This window comes from Saccopteryx bilineata, chromosome 3 (genome assembly GCF_036850765.1).
Source record: "Saccopteryx bilineata isolate mSacBil1 chromosome 3, mSacBil1_pri_phased_curated, whole genome shotgun sequence".
In the NCBI taxonomy this organism is placed as follows: domain Eukaryota; kingdom Metazoa; phylum Chordata; class Mammalia; order Chiroptera; family Emballonuridae; genus Saccopteryx; species Saccopteryx bilineata.
The window spans coordinates 258,425,234-258,448,363 of record NC_089492.1 but is presented as its reverse complement, the minus strand read 5'-3'; the positions used below and the strand labels follow the sequence as shown (position 1 = coordinate 258,448,363).

Genomic DNA, 23,130 nt, shown 5'->3' with positions numbered 1-23,130 from the left:
ACATTATTACTTTAGTTGCCTTTGTTTTTGGTGTCAAATTTAAAAAGTCATCACCAGGACTGATGTCAAGGAGCATACTGTCTATATTTTCTTCTGGAAGTTGTATGGTTTCAGGTCTTACATTTACATCTTTAATTCATTTTGAGTTAATTTTTGTGTATGGTGTGAGATAGGGCCATTTTTAGTCTTTTTTAGTCATGCTTTATTTTCCACCACCCACCCCTATGTTGCAATTACTAATCTATTTTCTTTCACTATGGATTTGCCTACACTGGACATTTCATATAAATGGAATTATACAATATGTGGTCTTTTGTGACTAGTTTCTTTTATTTCACATAATGATTCAAGATTCATCCATGTTGAAATGTATCAATACTTTATTCCTTTTAATGGTGAAATAATATATATGTGTGGATATATCACATGTTATTTATCCCTCATCAATTGATGGACATTTAGGTTGCTTCCACTTTGTGAATATTATAAATAAACTGATACAAACATTTAAAGTTCAAGTTTTTGTTTGGACATCAAATTTTTATTTCTCTTGGGTATGTACACTTAGCAGTAGACTTGCTGAGTCATTTGGCAACTCTATACTGTATTTAACTGACGAGGAACTCCCAGACTATTTTCCAAAGCTGCTTCACTATTTTACATTTCCACCAGGGATGTGTTTCATTCTCTCCATGCCTTCCATTCCTAATAAAGATGAATGGCAGTGATGACAACCAATTATAACTTGGCCTTTCTCAGTATAGGTACTGAGAAAGTGTACATCCTTTAAAAATAGAAATATTACAAAGTAATAAGTATACAAAATTTCTTATGACAAAATATAAAAACTTTGTTGAGCAACTTTTTACTTTGTTCCACTAAGTTATCTTCTGAGAATGGAATGGTACTGTGTTCTTTTAATTATAGCCTATCAAGTACATCTTTTTCCCAGATGAGGGAAAGAATGTCATATGGCAAATGACTTAAGAGTCTCATCCTGCCCAAGGGTCTCTGGCACATGTGAATAATCCAGGCACTGCTCTCACAGAGATTCATATCTTTTTTTTATTGTTTGAATTTTTAAAATTAAATTATATTTTAAAGTAAATCCCAGACATGTCATTTTACTATAAATACTTCAGTATGCCTCTTTAACAGATAAGAACTTTTTAAAAATGTGACTATCATGTGATTATTTCACATTATAGTTCCTTAATGTATTCTTTTAGTACTTTTTTGACATTGTAATTTATTTTTTTAGATTAACTTAAGAAAATATAAATTTTATTCATCACAGCTATATTTATATGAGCACAAATTTGAAATTAAGTCTCAATTATGGGCAGTTAAATGATGGAGATATGTATAATTCTTTTAGAGGGTTAGTGTAGAGGCATTAACAATTATGATACAAAATTTTTGTTTTTTAGGTGAGAGGAGGAGAAATAGTGAGGCAGACTCCTGCATGCACCCCAATCGGGATTCACCTGGCAACCCCATCTGGGGCCCATGTTTGAGTACTAAGCTATTTTTAGTGCCTGAGGCTGATGCGCTCCAACAGAGCTATCCTCAGCACCTGAGGCCATGCTGGAACCAATGGAGGCACTGTCTGTGGGAGGGGAAGAGGGAGGAAAGGGGGAGAAGAGAGGGAGAAGCAGATGGTCACTTCTCCTGAGTGCCCTGACCAGAAATTGAACCTAGGACGTCCATATGCTGGGCTGATGCTCTACCCACTGAACCACCAGCCAGGGCTGATATGAAATATATATTTTTAATGACCAAAGGAAAAGCTAATTCTAAAATGTTAAATGAAAAACACACAGTACTCAAATATATATAAAGTATTAGTATAATAGATATTTCATGTACACACATGCATGTATTAAATAGATGTATACATACATACATACATTAATATAACTGAAATGAAGACATCTGTGCTAAAATTTTGATAGCACCTAATTCTGCTGATTATTATTTCTTTAAATTAACTAAAATTCATACTATTTTCAGATTTTAATAGTTTTTCCCTGATGTCCTTTTTCTGTTCCAGGATCCTATCCAGGATACTATGTTAATATTTCCCTGCCATGTCTTCTTGGGCTGTTCTTAGCTATGACAGTTTCTTAGACTTCCTTTGTTTTTGATGACCTTGACAGTTTTTTTTAAATTTGTCAATTACAGTTGACATTCAATATTATTTTATGTTAGTTTCAGGTGTACAGCATAGTAGTTAGACATTTATATAATTTATAAAGTGATCTGATAAGTCTAGTACCCATCTGGTCCATACATAGTTATTATAATTAACTATTTTCTATGTCAGTGTTTTTCAGCAGCTGGTCCACAAGAGAGTTAACCACCTTGATGTTATATAAAGATTATAGACCCAATGATCTTGGTTGAATTCGCTTATGCTCAGGGTGATTTCTGCCTTAGTGGTCCCCAAAATAATTCTTCTATTTTCACCAGTCCCTAAGTATAAAGAGTTTGAAAATCAGTGTGTTATACTTTCCTTCCTGGGACTGTTTTACAACTACCAACTTGTACTTTTTAATACCTTCATTTTTGTTTACCCAGCCTCCCAATCTCCTTCCCATCTGCCAACCATCAATTTGTTCTTTGTGTCTGTATGTTTGTTCATTTATTTTGTTCTTTTGAGTCCACATGTAAGTGAAATCATATCTTTCTCCTTTCTCTAACTTATTTCACTTAGCATAATACCCTCTAGGTCCACACATGTTGCAAATGGTAAGATTTTATTTTATTTTATTTTATTTATTTATTTATTTATTTTGTATTTTTCTGAAGCTGGAAACGGGGAGAGACAGTCAGACAGACTTCCGCATGCGCCCGACCGGGATCCACCCGGCACGCCCACCAGGGGCGATGCTCTGCCCACCAGGGGGCGACGCTCTGCCCCTCCAAGGCATCGCCCCTTTGCGACCAGAGCCACTCCAGCACCTGGGGCAGAGGCCAAGGAGCCATCCCCAGCGCCCGGGCCATCCCCGCTCTAATGGAGCCTTGCCGCGGGAGGGGAAGAGAGAGACAGAGAGGAAGGAGAAGGGGAGGGGTGGAGAAGCAGATGGGCGCCTCTACCGTGTGCCCTGGCCGGGAATCGAACCCAGGACCTCTGCACGCCAGGCTGACGCCCCACCACTGAGCCAACCGGACAGGGCCGGTAAGATTTTATTTTTTTAATAATTTTTTTTTTTTGCAAGAGAGAGCCATCAACTCATTGTTCTACTTGGCTGTGCCATCGATTGCTTCTCATATATGCCCTGACCAGGGCTTGAATTGGCAACACCCCCCCCCCATGGTTGAGCCGGTGCCCTCGGGATCCAGCCAGTGACCTCAGGCTTGAGCTGGTGACCTTGGGATCGAACCAGTGACTTTGGCTTTCTAGGACTATGCCCTATCCACTGTGCGAACAGCCGGGGCAAGATTTTGTGTTTTTATGGCCGAGTAATATTCCATTGTATATATGTGCCACATCATCTTTATCCAGTCATCTATTGATGGGCATTTAGATTACTTCCATATCTTGGCTATTGTAAATAATGCTGCAGTGAACATAGGGGTGCATATATCTTCAAATTAGTGTTTTGGATTCATCAAATAAATACCCAGAAGTGGAATTGCTGGGTCATAAGGTAGTTCTGTTTTTAACTTTTTGAGGCACCCTGGCCCGGTGGTTAGAACATTGTCTGGAAGAGCAGAGGTTGCCAGTTGGATCCCCAGTCAGGACACATATACGAACAGGTGGATGTTCTGTCTGTTTGTGTATGTGTCCTCTCTCTCTCTTCCTTACTCTCTCTCTCTCTTCCTTACTCTCTCTCTACAATCAATAAAATAAACATTAAAAAAATGTTTTAGAAAAAGACAGAAGCATAATATTTTGAGGCACCTCCATACTGTTTTCCATAGTGGCTGCAGCAATTTGCAACCCCTCCAACAGTGCACAAAGGTTTCCTTCTCTCGTATCCTTGCCAACACTTCTTTGTTGATTCATTGATGATAGATATTGTGATAGGTGTGATTTTAATTTGCATTACTTTGACAGTGACACTGAGTATCTTTCGTGTTTATTAGAGAAATGTCTATTCAGCTTCCTTGTCCATTTTTTAACTGGTTAGTTTTTAGTTTTTGGTGTTGATTAGTATGCGTTCTTTTTTTTTTTTTTCCTCATTGATTTGAGGGGGGAGAGAGAGAAGAATCAATTTATTGTTCCACTTAGTTGTCCCATTTAGTTGTTCACTCATTGGTTGCTTCTTGTGTGTGCCCTAAGTGGGGATTAAACCAGCAACCTCAGTGTATCAAAACAATGCTCTATCCACTAAGACACCTGGCCAGGGCCAGTACATGTTCTTTATAAATTTTGGATATTAATCTCTTATCGATATATCATTGGCAAATGTCTTCTTCCAGTGGGTAGGCTGTCTTTGTTGATGATTTCCTTTGTGGTGCAAAAACTTTTTAGTTTGATGTAGTCCCATTAGTTTATTTATTATTATTATTATTATTTTTTTTTGCTTTTCTTGTTTGAGGAGATATATCAGAAAAAAATATTAAGAGCAATGCCCGAGAGTTTACTGCCTAAGTTTTCTTCTAGGAGTTTATGGTTTCAGGTCTTACATTTAAGTTTTTAATCTATTTTGAGTCTATTCTTGTATATGGTATAAGAGGTGGTTAGTTTCATTTTTTTTGCATGTTATCTGTCCAGTTTTCCAAACATTATTTGTTGAATAAACTGTCTTTATTGTGTATTCTTGCCTCCTTTGTTGTATATTAATTGACTGGATAGGCATGGATTTATTTCTTGGCTCTCCATTCTGTTCTGTTGATCTAAGTGTGTTTTTAATGCCAGTACCGTGCTGTTTTGGTTATTATAGCCTTGTATAGTTTGTTATCAGGTAGTGTGAAATCTCCAACTTGTTCTTCTTTCTCAACACTGCTGTGGCTATGCAGAGTCTTTTGTAGTTCCATATAAACTTTAGAATTATTCTATTTCTGTGTAAATGCCATTGGTATTTTGATAGGGATTGCATTAAATCTATAGATTACTTTGGGTAGTGTGGATATTTTAATTATGTTAATTCTTCCTTTCTGTGAATGCTGTATGTGCTTCCATTTATTTGTATCTTCTTCAGTTTCTTTCTTAAACATCTTAAAATTCTTCAAGTATGGGTCTGTTACCTCCTTGGTTAAGTTTACTACTCTGTATTTTTTTATACAGTTGTAATGGGGTTGTTTTCTTAATTTATCTGATAGTTATCAATATATAAGAATGCAACTGGTTTCTGAATATTAATTTTGTATCCTGCTACTTTACTGAGTTTATCAGTTCTAATAGTTTTTTTGGTGGAATCTTTAGGGTTCTCTAGATATAGTATCATGTCATCTGCAAATAATGACATTTTTACTTCTTCTCAAGTCAGATGCCTTTAATTTCTTTTTCTTGTCTGATTATTGTGGCTAGACTTCCCCTTAATATCTTCTAATATCTATTCCATATTCAGATGCCCCTAATTATCTTAAATAAGCCTTTTCACAGACCCAAACAAGTTGTATACATTTGGTTGTTTTGTATTTTAATTATCTTTTATTTTAGACTAATTATTTTTATAAATCTAGATCAACTAGATTTGAAGCCTCACCATACTACCACTGAAAGCTGTATAATCTTGTGTAAGTTAATTTAGTGTTTGTTCTTCTTAAAGTTATACATGTGCATAGTTTAAAGACCCAATTCTAAAAGGCTTTGTTAACCAACAGAGAAAATGCACTCCCCCATTACCACTATTACTTGATTTTCTACTTCCAATAGTTGCCGTTTTCACCTCTTTTAACTTAATTTTTTTGGTATTTACCTCCAAGTCTTCGACATACATATGTTGCCAGTTCTTGATACTTTTGAGTATTATCTATTAAATTTATATAGTGGAAGATGAAGTTTAGTACTCTTAACAAACTCACTACTTTTCTACCATAGATGTGAAGTCTTTTTTTGTTTTTTATTTTTTTATTTTTCTAAAGTTAGAAGCGAGGAGGCAGTCAGACAGACTCCTGCATGTGCCCGACTGGGATCCACCCGGCATGCCTCCCAGGGGGCAATGCTTGGCCCATCTAGGGCATTGCTCTGTTGCAACTGGAGCATTCTAGCCCCTGAGGTGGAGGCCATGGAGCCATCCTCAATGCTCGGCCAACTTTGCTTCAATGGAGCCTTGGCTGCGGGAGGGGAAGAGAGAGATAGAGAGGAAGGAAAGGAGAAAGAGGTGGAGAAGCAAATGAGCACTTCTCCTGTGTGCCCTGACTGGAAATCAAACCCAGGAATTTCACACACTGGGCCGATGCTCTACCACTGAGCCAACCAGCCAGGGCCCAGATGTGAAGTCTTTTAATTAGTACAGCATTCAGTCTGTTTACTATGGCTATGAAAATGCTATTTATAGATACTATGACTGCAGATTTTTCACTGTACGTTTTGTTTTTTCTGAAGTCAATAATGATTTTGTTTAGTTTTCTATGTATTTATCACTATGCTGCCCTAAACACTTCCCCAGTTATATAAATCTTTTCTCTATATGTTTAAACACATTAGATAGTTTGTCAGATTCATTTTCTTGAAGAAGTCACTCTAGGAACCTTCTGACATGCAGTATGCTTGACTGTTTGCTATCCCTCCTACTCAGCTATAGACTTTAAGTCTCCCTTTACCATCATCCTCATTTCCTGGTTCTCATTGTGTTTTCATTTTCTTCATTTTGTGGAACACATTCTCTACTAATTTTCTGAAAAGGATGAATGAGAAGTAAAATTTTGAGGCCTTGCCTGTATGAAAATATCTTTATTCTAATTGCATACTTAATTGACAGTCTGGCTGGGTATAAAATTTCTGGTTGGAAATTACTTTCCCTCAGTATTTTGAAGATATTGGCCCATGTATTCTAGCCTTTCAGTGTTCCTGTTGAGAGGTCTTATGCCATTCTGATATTTCATTATTTGTATAAAACCTGTTTGTTATTGTTCTCTCTGGAAATTCAAATGTTTTGAAATTTCATGATGATGTACCTTGGTGGCAGGCTATTTTTATATTGAGTCATACAGTCAAAGGGTCTTTTCAGTTTAAAAATCTCAAGTCCTTTAATTATGGAAAATTTTTATTGAATATTTTTTTCTTTTTTCTTTTTTTATACTTACCTGGGAAGATGTTTAGCATTTATTCCTTTTTTAAAAAAATTTGTGATTTTAATTTGTGTTTACATAGATTCAAGTGTCCCACCAAATATATCTCCCCCCACCCTCTTATTCACCTCAGCCCCCCCATACCCCTCCCCCCTGAATTATTTCGTTGAATATTTTCCCCATTCAATTTTTAACTTTCTCTTCCTGGAAGTCCCATATATAGATGTCATTTCTCCTAGACTGGTCCTCTAAGTTTTACAAAAAAGTTTCTCTTTTTACCTGACCTTAGTGGCACAGTAGATTGAGCTTTGACCCGGAATGCCGAGGTCGCTGGTTTGAAACCTGGGGTTTGCCCAGTCAAGGCACATAGGAGGAGTAACTAAAGTGAACAACTAAAGTGAAGCAACTATGAGTTGATGCTTATCTCTCCCTGCCTCCCTCCTTCCCTCTCTCTCTAAAATCAATAAATAAAATCTTAAATTTTTTTCCTCTTTGCTCTACATTCTGAGAGATATCCCCTACTTATTTTTTAATCCTTTTCATTTCTGCTATGTTTTTAATTTCCAAGTTATTTTTTCTTTTTCATCATTAAATATACTGTTTTTAGAAAATGACATCTTTTACCTATTTCATGAATAAAATATCTTCTCTGATGATGTAAATAATTTTTTTCTAAGTTTTCACCTGTCTTTACATTAACTATTTTTCTCTAATGCCTCCTGATCTTGGCTGTCAGCCCATACTTAAGAGTGTGGTGTCTCGGTTTTAGCATCTTCTTCTCTCCCACCTCCTGGGGCACCTGGTGCAGCCAGTGATTGAGTCCTTTACAAAGTTCTGTAGTGTATTTTAAGTTGCTCTTCCCGCTACTAGTATAGGATTCAGCTTCCTTGGGTTTTGAATCAGTTCTACTTGTTTGCTTTCTAGCTTCCAGACTATTGTTGCTGTTGTCTCTTCTCCTGTCTTTGTTGTTGTGTACCTCGGCTCCACACAAACAATCTTATCTGTTTGAGAGGTTTGGAAGGGATCAGAGGTACGTGGGTAATCAAAATCAGGGTTCAGCAAACTGTGGTTCCTGTGCAAAATTCATCTCTTTTCTATCTCTAGGACACTGGTACTAAAACTTTTCCATGCCCCTGAAGTTCCTAGCCTCGTCCTATCATCTCACTCTCAGTTGCAGCACATGCCTACTTCCATTTTTATTCCAGCTGTTTCTATTGCACACACAAGTGTTTGTAAGCAGAGCCACCTTCCTGTGTTCCCCCACCTTCTAGAAGTAGTAGCTAGTAGAATTCCAGCTACTCTCAGACTTCCTGGTCTCCATGTGGGTGCTGATAACCCAAATGGTGGCCTGCCCCTGATCCTCAGCCAAGTGCCTTTTGTCTTGTGGATGACATAGCAGTTTCTTTCTCAATTTCATGGTGACTCACTTTTTAAAAATAGCCTTTGATCTGTCAAAGCCTTTTTTGAAAGTCTAAACAGATTGTATTGACTAGTTCCCTTTTAGTCACATGCATTTTTACCTTCTGAAAGAGGTGATGTATTAATTACGCATGATTTTGCCTTCCTGAAACCATTTTCATGCTTCAGTGGTTCTCCTTAGCTGTTCCCACCCTACCAGCACAGCCTGTCCTGTAAGGTCATCTCATACCAGCTCATATACTATCCCTTGTATTCCCAGGTTTGCCCAGTGAAAATTCTCCCTCTTGCATCTGAAATCCTATAACAACTTCTCTAGAGGGTTATAATGTAGTTACTTGTATCTCTGTATTATCCTCCTACTAGTTCATCAACTCTTTCATGTCAGGGACCATGCCTAATCTTGAGCTCAGTAAGAACTGTATATATATGTTTGGTAAGTTAAAATAATGAGATAAAGCTAAGGAAAAATTTCTTGAAGTAAGTCTACTATATCAACAGCCTCACAGCTGAGCCCACACAGTCTGATCATTGTACAGAAGTTGTTGCCACTAAAGTTACAAATGTCCTTCTAATGAATGACTCTGCAGTGTCTTTTCATCCATCGGCTTCTTTCACCTGTTTACCACACTTGAATATTCTTTTATAACCAGTTCTCACCTCTGGCTTCCTCTGTCCTGCTACTCCTATGTCTGATTATTTCACTGATTTTCTTCTTTATACCACATTCCCATAACTAATACTTTTATTTTATTTTCTGTCTTTTTCTTTCTCTGAGTATCTTCAGGAATATCATTACTCAGGTTTTGTTTGTTTGGCATTAGGGTTAGAGAAGAAATTGAGAAACTAAAACAAGGGGTTATCTTCCCCCAGGATCTAAGCAGTGGAGATAGTAGAACAAGACCACAGGTACCCATATGACTACAAATAAACCCCTGAAATTGAGAGTTCTTTCATAAAGCTAGTTTGGAGAACACAGCCTAGACTCATGGTCCAACTAGGGCCTCCTAGTTCTCCCAAAATTCAGGCCCTGTGGGGTTAGTTGTGCTTGGAGCAGGTCCAGCTTGTTGTCATGTCTGCCTCTTCCACCCGGTTGTTAGGAAGGCAGAGAGCACTCCAGGGTATTAAAAAATGAGGACTGAAAAGTAGAGGAGGCGAGTGCACTCAGACAGTATAGACAGTTTCAAGATAACAGGAGACATGAGAAGGAGAATGTCAATTACAGGTCAAGCTAGCTGCACAGACACTGGCACTGGAAGAACACTCTGGGTTTAATGTAGCTCTGTACAGTGTCTTGTCCTCAACTCCAGGGCTGCTGCTCTTCGCTCTGATGCTCTGCCGTTGAGGTGGGTCCCACGACCCAGCATGAAGTTCAGCCTGTAGCCTCCGGGTCTCTACTCTTTGTCTGCTGTCTCCTGTCATTGGCCCCAACTCTCAGTACTTCCTAATTCGAGTCTCTAAAAGGTGGAATTTATCTGCCTCATAGATGGGTCATCAGTCTATGGATTGCCTCCCTTTGGGTCAGGTACCCACCTGTGATCTAACTGTCAGTGGCCAGAAGCAGGGTCATGTAGTTTAGATGAAAGTCACTCTCAATTAAGCAACATCAACACCAATGTATTTGCCCAAACCCCAGATGTAGAGATAATCCTCCTTGATTATCTCTCACTCGTGTTTCTCAGGCACTAGTCCTGTAGATTTTCCCTTTTAAACATTTTTAGCATTCACCTGTTTTTCTCTATTCCTGTTACAACCGCCTTGGTTCAGGCTACCATCACTTCCCATCTGGTATATTGCGTTCCCTTCCTTGTCAATCTCCCTGCCTTTGGTCTCTCTCCCCTAATCTATCTGTTACTCTGTTGCCAGAATAGTCCATTCAGTTCCCACACAGCAATTTAAATTTATATTTAAAAATATAAATCAGATAATTTTACTCTCCTGGGTTTAAGCAGAAGCTTTATACTGCTGTTGCAATACAATGCAGACATCTTTCTCTGGTCTCCTGGGTCTGGTTTCTGCTGTCGTCTCTGACCTGATTTCCATGCTCTGTGTTCTCACAACACTGGTCTTCTCTCTGTTCCAAACCGTGCTTTTCCTTCTGCATGGGATTCCTTTACCCTTGTTCTTTTCTTGTCTGGCTGCAGGTCTCAGCCAATATGTTACCTCTTTGGAGAATCCTTCCTGAAGCACCCTATCCAGTATTGCCTGTACTTCCATCCTTGGCCACTGTCACATTGTTGAATATTCTTCATACCTCTTGTTACTATCAGAAATTAAATTATTTTGTTCGTTTGTTACTTTTTTATCTCCCTGACCAAAATATAAATTCATTGAGAGTAGGAACAATCTTGTCTTTGCTTACAAGTGTATCCCTAAGTCTAGTGTGAAGTCATTCCTTAGTAAATATATTAAATTAATGAACAGTGAAATACCTTTTCATTGCTGTCATCCCTATATATTATACTTAGCTCCCACCCAGCTTTATTGTGATATAATTGACAAATAACGTTGTGTAGGTTTAAGGTGTACAACATAATAATTTGCTATATTGTGAAATGATTCCCACAATGAGGTTAGCACATCCATCACCTTACATAGTACCTTTTTGTGTGGTAAGAACATTTGAGAGCTACTCTCTTAGCAAATTTTAAGTATGCAATACCGTATTGTTAACTACAGAATGCTTAGCTTTATGTGTGTTTTTATTTTACCTGCTAGCTAGGTCACTTGACGGAACTTTTTAAACATTCTTGCATCTCTACAACTTACACATGATGGCGAGAGAATATATATGTTGAATGTATACCATGCCAGGTAGGATCTGAAAATGTAGCTTGTTCACTGCTTAATATGAGCTTTGGAAGTCTCTCCAATGGCTGGAAAGACTGAGCCCCATTCTTTATACTTTCTTTATATTCCTTTTATCCGCTTCAGAAACCAGACACAGGAAACATCTGACTATAATAAAAGATTTCCGGAGAATTCTAGGTTTCCTTGTTGAACAAAGTCATGTGCAGCAATGCTCTGTTGTACTTTGGTCTGGAATTCTGTTCAGTCACTTGTATAGCACACCACATGGCTGCCTCTGGCCTGGGAGCCAGGAACTGCTGGAGCCTGGGCTGCTTGAAATAAAGATGACATATCTGTTAGCCTGAGAGGGAGAAGTCTGGCTATTTTTACTCTGTTCCTTACAAAACAAACTTTCAATTTGGTGAATACTGAATTTCCCCTTTTGCTGTCAAAGTAGTTTATAACTAAAATGATCTTACATTTTTTAGAATAATCACAAATAATGGTTGGCCAAACTGATTCTCAAGTCTATGGCTTTAATGCTTAAAGAGACATCCATCAAAACTTTCACAAAACATGAATTTGTCATTAACTTCCTCCAGAAATTTCTACTCTCCGATTTTCATCTTCTGTAGTATAAGGACACATGCTCTTGGGAGCATCCCACTACCATTGGAAATAATATTTATAAAAACTCTGACTTTTCTTTTCTGGGAAGCTGTCATCTATTTGGTGCTTACCCCAGGCATACACTTATCACACTTTAAGTGATTATTAATTTGTCTGTCTTCCTCGGCTGGAAGGCAAAGTCCATTTCTTATTTGGCTTGTACATATCTTGTACATATCTCTAGTACAGGTCTTCCCTTGGAGATATTGCAGGTTTGATTCCAGACCACTGTAATAAAGTAAGTTGTTATCTTTTTGCTGGTGGAGGGTCTTGCCTTCAGTTTGTAAAAAAAATAAAACGCATCATCTGTGAAGCACAATAAAACAAGGTGTGCCTGTATCTGGCACGTAATAGGTACTTGACAGTATTTGTGGGAAGGAGGGAAGCATTTCTGAAAAGCGCAGTCTGTTTAGGAATTGATGTCGCTAAGGGATATTTAAGTGGTAATGCAACAAGGATGTCTCAGTAATTCAGGAGAAGAGCTGTAACAGTGAAGTCGGTTAAGAACCTTCCATTGAGTTAGAGGTTAAAATCCTAGAGCTGGATTGGAGAGTTCTTTTTTTTTTTTAACTCTTTTTTCCTAATGATATAAGTAATACATGTTTACTGTTGAAATTTCTAAAAGATACAGAGAATAAACCCCACCTGTAAATCTTTCTCACAGAGACAACCACTGTTCAAACTTAGTCTTTTTTCTTTTAGTTTTAGTTAAGTTCTAGTCTTTTAGTTAACTTTTAGCCTTTTTTATTTTTATTTTGATTGCCAAGTTTAAGAAATTATGTTAGGACTGCTTGTGAGTACAAAGAAGATAAATTGCAATTAGAAAAATACTTGTCAACTGCAATAAAAATTTGAAATACTCTATTGTTGTTAACCTGGGCAGTGAGCTCCTCAGAAAGCCTTTCCCAGTCTTCTTCAGGGGAATGTGATCTGTCACCTAGAAAGCTCCTTGGGCACTTTCCTTAGTCCCCCTGCACTGATAGGTGGGAATGCTTTTATCTTCCTAGGATGAGGCCAGGTTTGAACCTCTGAAGCTTCACAGTACAAGGGCAGTTCAAAGTTGAATTGAATGAGACTCTATGTGCATAATGGAATTACCCCCAACATGTGAAATATCAGTTAACATCATCTTTGAATGAAAGCAAGGGCATTTACTAGTTTATTCCTTTGTTTAGTAAGTATATTGACTACTTTCTGTGTATTAGTTACTGAGCTAGGCATCAAAGCCTCAAAATGGATAGACAAGCTCTGTCCTCAGGGAACTTGCAGTTTAATAAGAGAAAAAAGAGAAGTAAACAGGGATTATAAAGCAGTATAATAGTGCCGTAATAACAGCACATTGATAGCCAAAAGAGGAGAATGGGCAGAATTGATCAGAGACGGCTTCAAGAAGAGGGATGGTTGAGTTAGATCTTAATGGAAAAGGGATTTTTTTTCATGCAAACAGGCAGAGAAAACAGTTATGTCTGATGTCTGAAAATATGAGGCACATATCTCTTTCAGGAAATGAAAGGAGTTTGGCATATCTGGAACATCAGCTATATTAGAGGCAAATGAGGCAAGATGGTGAAGACCTTGAATGTCAGGGCTTGGACTTTATTTTATAGGCTATGGGAAGCTAGTGAAGCCTTTCAATCAAGAGCAACGACACAGTCAGGTATACTTTTAAAAAAATAATGCAGCAGTATAAAGGGTGATGGAAGCGGGCTAAATTGAAGATACATATGTAGTTAGGGAGCTGTCAGAACAGTCTCAGCCAAAAAGAATAGGCAAATGTCCAGAAATGGCAAATCTACAGGGCAGAAAGGAAAATAGTGGTTGCCTGCAGTTAAAAATAAGTGACTTTTATACTATGTAAATTATACTCAATAAAACTGAGAGAATGGTGATGGAAGGAGACTTGATTTGGGGTGGTAAACACACAATACAATATACAGATAATGTATTATAGAATTGTACACCTAAAACATATAATTTTATTAACCAATGTCACCCCACTAAATTTGATTTAAGAAAACAGAAAGAGATAGAGAGGAACAGGGGTTTCTTTTTTGAAAGGGCAGTAGCATTAAGAGGTGACAGATGTGAGGAATGGTGATAAAAGTAGAGTTATTGTATCTCACACGATGTACAGCTAACTGTTCAGCTGTGTCCTAATTGTGCTTGTATATTTTTTAAAAGATTTTATTTATTGATTTTATGGGGGTTGGGGCAAGAAGTAGTTGCTTCACTTTAGTTGTTTTTTTATTATTATTTTTTATTTTTCTGAAGTTGGAAACAGGGAGGCAATCAGACAGACTCCCACATGCGCCTGGCCAGGATCCACTTGGCATGCCCACCAGGGGGCAATGCTCTGCGCATCTGGGGTGTTGTTCTGTTGCAACCAGAGCCATTCTAGCGCCTGAGGCAGAGGCCGCAGAGCCATCCTCAGCACCCGGGCCAACTTTGCTCCAATGGAGCCTTGGCTGCAGGAGGGGAAGAGAGAGACAGAGAGGAAGGAGAGGGGGAGGGGTGGAGAAGCAGATGGGCGCTTCTCCTTGTGCCCTGGCTGGGAATCGAACCCAGGATTCCTGCATGCCAGGCTGATGCTCTACCACTGAGCCAACCGGCCAGGGCCACTTTAGTTGTTTATTGGTTGCTTGTCGTTGATGCCTTGTCTGGGCAAGCCCAGGGTTTTGAACTGGCAACCTCAGCATTCTGGGTCGGCACTCTATCCACTGTACCACCACAGGCCAGGCTATGTTTGTACATTTTTGTAAAAAGGTTTCAACCCTACCTTTTACTTGGTAGATTTCAAAACATATGGATATACCCTTAACTAGCTATACAGAATATCTGCCTTTGGATTCTTGTATAAAACAACAACAACACTGTGTCCTCTAGTTTTCTGCCACCTAGTTCTTTGTAAACACTTGTTTATGAGAAAAAAATAGGTGTGAACGATTGCCTGAAGGATCTGTGGTCCATTCATTTCCCTAGGATTGTTATTCAGCAAGTAGTTATTGAATGTCAGATCTTACACTGGTAATGTGGCAGTGAATAGAGGACAGAAACAGTATCTGCCTTTATGAGGCCTATAGTCAAGCAGTGGGGACAGATGTTACTTACACTTATGGTAACTATTGTGTCTGATTTCTACTTGCACTAAGAGAAAATGACCTACAAATTGAGATCTAAAGAATAACTCTGGGGTGTGGCTGTAAACACTGATTTTTTTTTACATTCTTTTGTAGTGAGTAAGACTTTTGAATATGATCCCTTTTGAGTCTGGGATCTCTGTGGTTATCCTGGGCCTTAAATTATCTTGGTGTCCTTTATAACTGCTTTTATTGAACTGTACTCTGGCTTTATGCCATCATTTGTATTGGTTCATGTGTAAGGAGCAGCCATACAAGATTTGCAATTACTTGTTAATATAGAAATGTTGTAGAAGATAGTCTTGAACATCGTGCTTCATCTCCATTTATTAAAACCGAGAAGAGAAATTTCTTTACTCACTGTAGAGTATTTGCTTTTATTTTGGGCGTTTTAGTTGCTCTGAAGCACCCCCATCACATCTTGCTCCAGTTCTCCACAGAAATGTTCTCTTGGCCCAGAGTGCCCCATTCCACTCCTATTAGGTTTAACCCTTACTTCTTCAGCTATTAGTGTGTTACTTCTAGGTAGAGAGAAGCCTTTCCTAACCAACACCCACTCCCCTTCTAAACTAGGTCTGGTTCTTAATAGAAACTTTCACAGTACTCATTTATTTTTTACTTACTTGTTTTTAGTTGAATAATTTGGTTTTTTGGTAACTTTTTTTCTCTCCTAAACTGATGGCAGGCAGATCCATGAGGGTAGAGACCATGCTTTTCTGTTTGCTGCTGTATCTCAAAGTATGGTATATTACACATAGTATATGCCCAATAAATAGTTACTGAACAGTTGAATGAATGAATGAATGAATGAATGAATGAGTGAATGCATGAATGAATGAATGAAGGCACTGAATCTTATAATTCTTTAGCTGTTTGGGGGCTCAGGCTCCTTGATTCTAGCTATAGCATTTGTATAAGTCCTCATGGCATGTTTTTTGTGTACTAGCATTTCCCGACCACATACATCTTCTATTTTTTATTCCAATGTGTACTATAAATTCCTATAGGCCATTTCAGCCTTTTAGAGGGAAGATAATAAACAATTGATTATATGGGTAAGAAAAAAAAGGGAAATGTTAGTGTCTTTAACTAAATGCTGAAGGGAAGTTTTCTTTTGCCTTTTAAAAAAAAATTATTGATTTTAAAGAGAGAGGAAAGGGAAGAGAGAAAGACAGACACTTCAATCTGTTTCTGTATGTGCCCTGATTGGGGGTTGAACCAGCAACCTCTGCATATCTGAATAATGCTCTAACTAACTGACCTATCCTGCCAGGGCTCTTTTGCTTTTTAAAATTTTTGTTTTCACTATGACAAGGAAAAAGAAGTAAGTTTGTCCCCTAATCTAGTAGGAAATGCCTCTGAGGAACTCGGGTCCTGTGTCTGCCCCGAGTTGTTCCTCCCTGTGGCAGGCGGCTCAGAGCTGGGCTCGGCAGGGCATCCTGGCCCAGTGGATGGGTGGGCATGGACCTGTGGAGGCTATCTGTGCAGCTGAATTCCATTTAGTTGACTTTCCTTTGGGGAGGGTTTGGGCAGAGCAAGTGGGAGCTTGTTTTTTGTTTGTTTGTTTTTTTACTATAAGAAGGAGAAAGAAATGAACTTGTCCTCTTGTGTTGCAGATTCAGTGGTTCTATCCTTTGACTCCGCTGGACAAACTCTAGGCTCAGGTACCAGTCCCTCCCCCTCTATCATTCTTTCGGCACTCAACACTGGCCACATTTGAAGTGGAGCCTAATGAGGTGGGGGGTGTCTGGGGATGGGCAATGGAATATCTCAGGATTGTGGGAAAGTCTCAAGATGCCTTTCTAGGGACTTATGGTCTAGAAAGCAGCAAGCATCAAGAGTGAGTCTTAGAGGAATGTAACAGAGGGAATCTGGTCATTTTTTAAAAATAAAACATCGTTCAGACTTAAATATAAATAAAACGGAAATAATCTAAGTTATTTATTCTTTCTCTGCAGACCGGTACCAAATGGCCCACAGACCAGTACCGGTCCATGGCCCGGGGGTTGGGGACCACTGCTCTACACAACCTCTCAAGATAGACAATGTATCTTATAGTTAAAGAAACTAAGTAACACTCAAAAAGGTGAAGTAAGCTGTCCAGGGCCACTGATCTCTGTCCAGCCCTGAAGCCTGTTCTCTCTCCTTTGTCATCTTCATGTCTCATACCTGCTCTGCTTGAGGTGCCCCCACCAAAATGCTGAGACAGGAGAGGTCGCTTTAGGACAGAGTGGACAGATGGAAAGAATTTTTAGGAAAAGGTTGATTAATTTTATTACGCTAAAGTTAAGAACTTCTATTAATTGAAAGACATCATTAAGAGGGAAAAGGCAATCTAGAATGAAAAGGGATATTTACAACACCAATAGCCAACAGAGAGCTTGTTTCCAGAACAAAGAACTGCAAAAACCAATAGGAATAAAGAAACAACCCAATATAGAAACAAGCAAAAGTCCAAATAGGCACTTCACAAAAGAGGAAACCCAAATGGCCAATAAACCTATGAAAAGGTGTTTTATTGCATCAGTATGTAGCAGAATGCCAATTAGAATTGCAGTGAAATATCACAGCACATCTACCAAAATAGCAGAATTTAATGATGTTCCAGTGTTGGTGAGGATGCAGTAGTGGAAACTCTGAGTTTCTACTGGTTAGAGGATTAATTATTACAACCACGTTGGGAAAGACTAGCAAAATTTGACTATACTGCTTGACCTGGCATTTCCTCCCCTCAGTATGTTCCCTGCATAAATGGATGCTTATCTACATTCTAGGGTGTATGGACAGGGTACATCTTTAAGAATCCATCTCTGCATCGCCCCCTGGTGGGCGTGCCGGGTGGATCCCGGTCGGGCGCATGCGGGAGTCTGTCTGACTGTCTCTCCCTGTTTCCAGCTTCAGAAAAAATGCAAAAAAAAAAAAAAAGAATCCATCTCTGTCACTGACTGCAGCTGTTTGAGGACTCTGAAATATAAATAGTAGCAGATAGACTGGGGGGAAAGACTGGAATTAAAAGCACTACCACACTGGCAGTGAATTTTTCATTTTTCTTCTGGTATCCTATGTCATGGACTTGAGACAGCCCAAAACCTGGCAGTGGACACCAGGGCAGAAAAAGAATTCCAGGAGACCTCTAGTTATGGCTCTGGGGCAGGAAGGGGGCTCTTAGGCTCAAACAGAGGGGGAAGTCCCAAGGATTGTTCATCTCTCTGTCCTCTCCTACCCCAGTTCCTAGGCAGTCCTACGGTAGTGGGGGTGGTCGTTCAGGAAATGCGTGGCAGAATGTGGTAACTAAAACCCCAGCTTTCTGGCCAGAGGACCAAGAAGGGGAAGCCCAATGAACTGGAAAGTACAAGAGAACACAGAGAGGGAAGAGCTCAGGAAAGTGACTCCCTGAAATTGCTTATGAACTTCTAGGTGAACCCCTGAGGTGTGCATAGTATCTGATTCTAACCGACATAACAAAGGCTCTGAGAACTGAACTAAGGAATAGTCCATGGCCTGAGTCCTAGATTGGACATTGGGTGGCACACACAGAAGACACCCCAGTTTAGGTTTTGAAAATGGAACTGGCATTGAAACTACAACCTACAGATGCCTGGTCAGAATTTGCCACCTAACTTCAACCTCGCTGATTATCTGGTAAAACAAAAATATCAACGTTCTCCACTGGATTTAAAGAAGACCTAAGGTTTCATAATATAATGTTCAAAATATCCCAAATTAATCATTATGTAAAGAACCAGGAAAATCTCAACTTGCATGGGAAAGAAGTCAGTGCTGAAATGACACATTATGGAATAACCTGGCAAAGACTTTAAAGTAGCTAGCATAAAAATGCTCCCAAAAGTAAGGGCAGACGCTGCTGAGATGAATGAAAAGATAGAAAGTGTTAGCTAAAAGAAAAAAAGATATAAAGAAGAACCAAATGGAGATATAAAAGAAAATACAATAACAGAAAATTTAAAAACTCAATTGAATGGGCTCAATAACAAAAAGGAAATTACACAGGAAAGCATCAGCGAACTTGAAAATAAAACAATAGAAACTAACCAATCTGAACAACAACAAAATAGATTTAAAAAGTGACTTGTGGGATAATACCAGGGTTACCATCTCTACCATTGGACTCCCAGAAGAAAAAGAGTGCAGTATAGAAGAAATATTTGATGAAATAATGGCTAATAACTTCCCAAATTTGCTGCCCAAGTGGGTTTTATGCAGGGAATGGAAAGTTCAACATTTAAAAAGCCAAATGTAATCTACTGTATTAACTGTCCAAAGAAAAACTAATTGTCACATCAATTTATGAAGAAAAAGCATCTGACAAAATTCAACATTTGATATTTCATGATAAAAATAAAAAGTTCAGCAAACTTAGGAGGGAGCTTCTTCAATCTGATATAGGATATCTACAAAAAACCTACAGCAAACATCATATCAATACTTTATAGTAAAAGACTGCCCCCCACTATAAGATCAGGAGCCATTGCTGAAAGTCCTAAACCAGTGCAATAAGACAAGAAAAAGAAATAAAAAAATACAGATGGAGGCCCTGGCCGGTTGGCTCAGCGGTAGAGCGTCGGCCTAGCGTGCGGAGGACCCGGGTTCGATTCCCGGCCAGGGCACACAGGAGAAGCGCCCATTTGCTTCTCCACCCCTCCGCCGCGCTTTCCTCTCTGTCTCTCTCTTCCCCTCCCGCAGCCAAGGCTCCATTGGAGCAGAGATGGCCCGGGCGCTGGGCATGGCTCTGTGGCCTCTGCCTCAGGCGCTAGAGTGGCTCTGGTCGCAACATGGCGACGCCCAGGATGGGCAGAGCATCGCCCCCTGGTGGGCAGAGCGTGCCCCTGGTGGGCGTGCCGGGTGGATCCCGGTCGGGCGCATGCGGGAGTCTGACTGTCTCTCCCTGTTTCCAGCTTCAGAAAAATGGAAAAAAAAAAAAATACAGATGGAAAGGAAGAAATAAAACTAACTCTCTTCATAGATGACACAATTGCCAACATAGAAAATCCCAAGGAATCCACTAAAAACTCCTAGAACTAAGAAATGCATTTACCAAGATGACAGGATATAAGACTAAAACACACAAAAATTGTTTTTCCATATATTAGCAATGAACTGAAAAAAAAATTACAGTATCCTTACAAACCAAAATACTTATATATGAATCTCATTAAATGTATAGGATCTGTATGTTGATACTTGTTCCTTTCCTATTTTTTTCTTCCCTATTACCCACTGTTCAAGCCACAATGTAGGAATCCCCTTGATTGTTCCTCTTTCTCACCATTTCCCACTTTTTAAAAATCTTCACAGTGTGTCCTTGTCCAGCCACTTCTTTCTAGTACCACTGTCTAAGTTACCATCATCTCTTCCTTAGACAAGTAAACTTCTAGCTGGTCTCTTTGTGCTCATTTGTTGCCTCCCAGCAGTCCCTTCTCCACAGGGTAGTCAGAATGACCTTTTGAAAATATGAATCATATCAAATCTTGATCGCACTGAAGTTTCTCCTAACTCTGTGACATACAGGCCCTACCTGCTCCAATTTCTCTCTACTTAACACTTTAGTCCACTGCCCCTCACTGACCTCAACCCACATTGGCATTCCTGTTATTCCATGAATATACTGGGTCTCTTCCTGCCTCAGGGCTTTTGTACTCACTGTTTCTTTACCTACAGTGCTCATACCTCCTGCTTTTTCTGTCTCAGGTTTTTGTTCAAATGTCACCTTTGCAGGAAGGCCTTCCCAGACCACTTTATCTAAAATCATCTACTCTCTTGACATCCTGTCCTTCTCAGAAGTTATGTCTTTATTCCTTCTTAGCATCGTTCTTCCTTCAAATTATCTGCTTACTTAACTTGCATACTGTCAGTCTCCCCCCTGGGAATGTAGACTTCATGTGGCCAGGGACCTTGCCTATCTTGTTTATATACTAGCAATGAAACAATTGAAGAACACAGTACTGTGACCCTCGTACTTAGAACATTACTTGGCATGTAGTAGGTACTTAGTAAATATTTGTTGAATGGAGAGTAGAAAAACAGAAAAAATAAAGTCCATTTAGGGATACTTAAGGATTACATAAATAATAACATATCCATCCAGTAGAACACTGTGAGGCCATTAAAAATGATGATGTAATTTTTTTAATGACACAGAGGATGTTAAGGATATTGTTTGCATGAACAAAACAAATAGCATGTATATTGAGGCCACATGTAAGTAACATTATATATGCATATTCACACATGTATTTATGGAAAGAAATTTCTGGGAAGATACTCACCAAAATGTTGACAGCAATTAACTTTCAAATGCTTCTTACTTCATTCTGTATAAGTTTCTTACATTTCAATTTTTATAGTAGGCATGTCTAATTTCTATAACTGGGAAAAATAAAGTTAATTTTGTTTGGGGAGGGGGGGAGAGAGAGAGAGAGAGAGACACTGTCTTATGTAATAATTACTTGGTGGTTATTTATACTTATCTACTTACTAGTGGTAACCTCCATGAGTTTACAAACTACAGAGCCATTTTTTTCTATTTCCTGTCATAACTGCTCTTTTGACATGCTCTTCCTCATAATCCTCCTGCAGGATGCCCTGGCAAGGTGTGGACACACTTGATTTCACGAATAGAATTGAATTCACTGCATGCTCAGCTCTAGACATCTGCTGTTTTCCCAGGAAAGAGGGGAATTTGGTGTATGACTGCTTTGCCTTCACTGGGATGGGGCTTCTACTTACCACTGGAGGTTCCACTCTCCACCAGCCCCCAGCAGTGTCACAGGGCGGAAGAGCTGTGCTGTGCTGTGCTGTGCTTGGGCAGAGACCTGTCTTGTCAGGAACTTCTCGCTAGGCCCACCACTCCCCCATGCCAACATACATCCATTTGAGGCTGGATTTCAGTTTGTGAACCTCCAAGTTATTTTACTGGGTCAGTTAATTTAGTCTAGGTCAGTGAATTTTTCTGTGTTTATTTTATAAGACTGCTTTTCCTATTTTAGTTTGTCTTTGATTAATTGATCTCATGTTATGATTTATTTTCCTGTCTTGAGACGATGTGAGAGCTGTTTGCACTCTGGCCAGCCCCTCCCAGCCTCTGTGGACTCCCACAGTTCATGAGTGGGCATGGCCAGGGTCTCTGACAGCCCCCGGGGTGGGAGATGGGAGAGATGTAGTAGGCAGTTGCTCTCCTGGCAGCTGCTCTCTTAATGTGAGGCCTCTTTTTTTTCTCCCTCTGAGAGTCAGTGTGGCATTACATAAAGAAGCTTCAAGAGTCAAACCTGGGTTGGATCAACAGCATTCCATTTTCTCCAGTTACTGGTTGGGAATATCGAACATGTTATTTTCCTCTCTCTAAGCCTCTGTTTCTTCATCTGTAAAATGGAGATAACACCTACCTCCTAGGGGTGTAAGGATTAAACCGAGAGTGTAGGTGAAAGTACTGAGAACAGCATGAATACACAGTAGATGCTCAGTAAATAGTGGTTACGTTCAGTTTTCCCTTCGTCTGGTATCTGACAGTTCATTTGTAACTGTCACCAAACTTCTTCCACTACCCAAACCATGACCCATATCACTTATGTTTAATATAGCCTGTGCCTTTTATTGGAGACTGTGCAGTGCCATTTCTTCAGAAATGTGGGACCTATTTTGGTTAAGATAGGTCCTCATTTAATTCACCCTTATGCCCTTTGCAGTTAGTAATTCATCATGGCTTAGAGATTGGAGCCAGAAACCCCTTTCAAGAAGGTCTGCCAGCAGAACTTCTGTTATGTGGTTGGAGTTTTCTTGCCTAAGGGCCCATCCTGCCTTTCGGGCTTTGTGTATTCTAATGTGAAGCACTGCAGTTTTTTGATAGAATGAAGTCCATATTTTTATCCCATAAACTAAACTCTATATACCTCAGTAATGTTTCTCAAACTGGACT

The 23,130-nt window shown here is 39.3% G+C and overlaps 1 protein-coding gene across 6 annotated transcripts in view; it reads left to right on the top strand.

Annotated features, from left to right (window-relative positions):
- ST3GAL3 (ST3 beta-galactoside alpha-2,3-sialyltransferase 3) overlaps positions 1–23,130 on the top strand; it is a 227,342-nt gene that overhangs the window by 60,931 nt on the left and 143,281 nt on the right. For 4 of the 6 annotated variants that reach the window (XM_066269414.1, XM_066269412.1, XM_066269411.1 and 1 more), the window contains exon 3: positions 16,814–16,861. The exons of the other annotated variants lie outside the window; for them this stretch is intronic. In XM_066269414.1, coding sequence (XP_066125511.1) covers positions 16,814–16,861 — 48 coding nt within the window. The remainder of the gene's footprint in view (positions 1–16,813; positions 16,862–23,130) is intronic. 6 annotated transcript variants of the gene reach the window in all.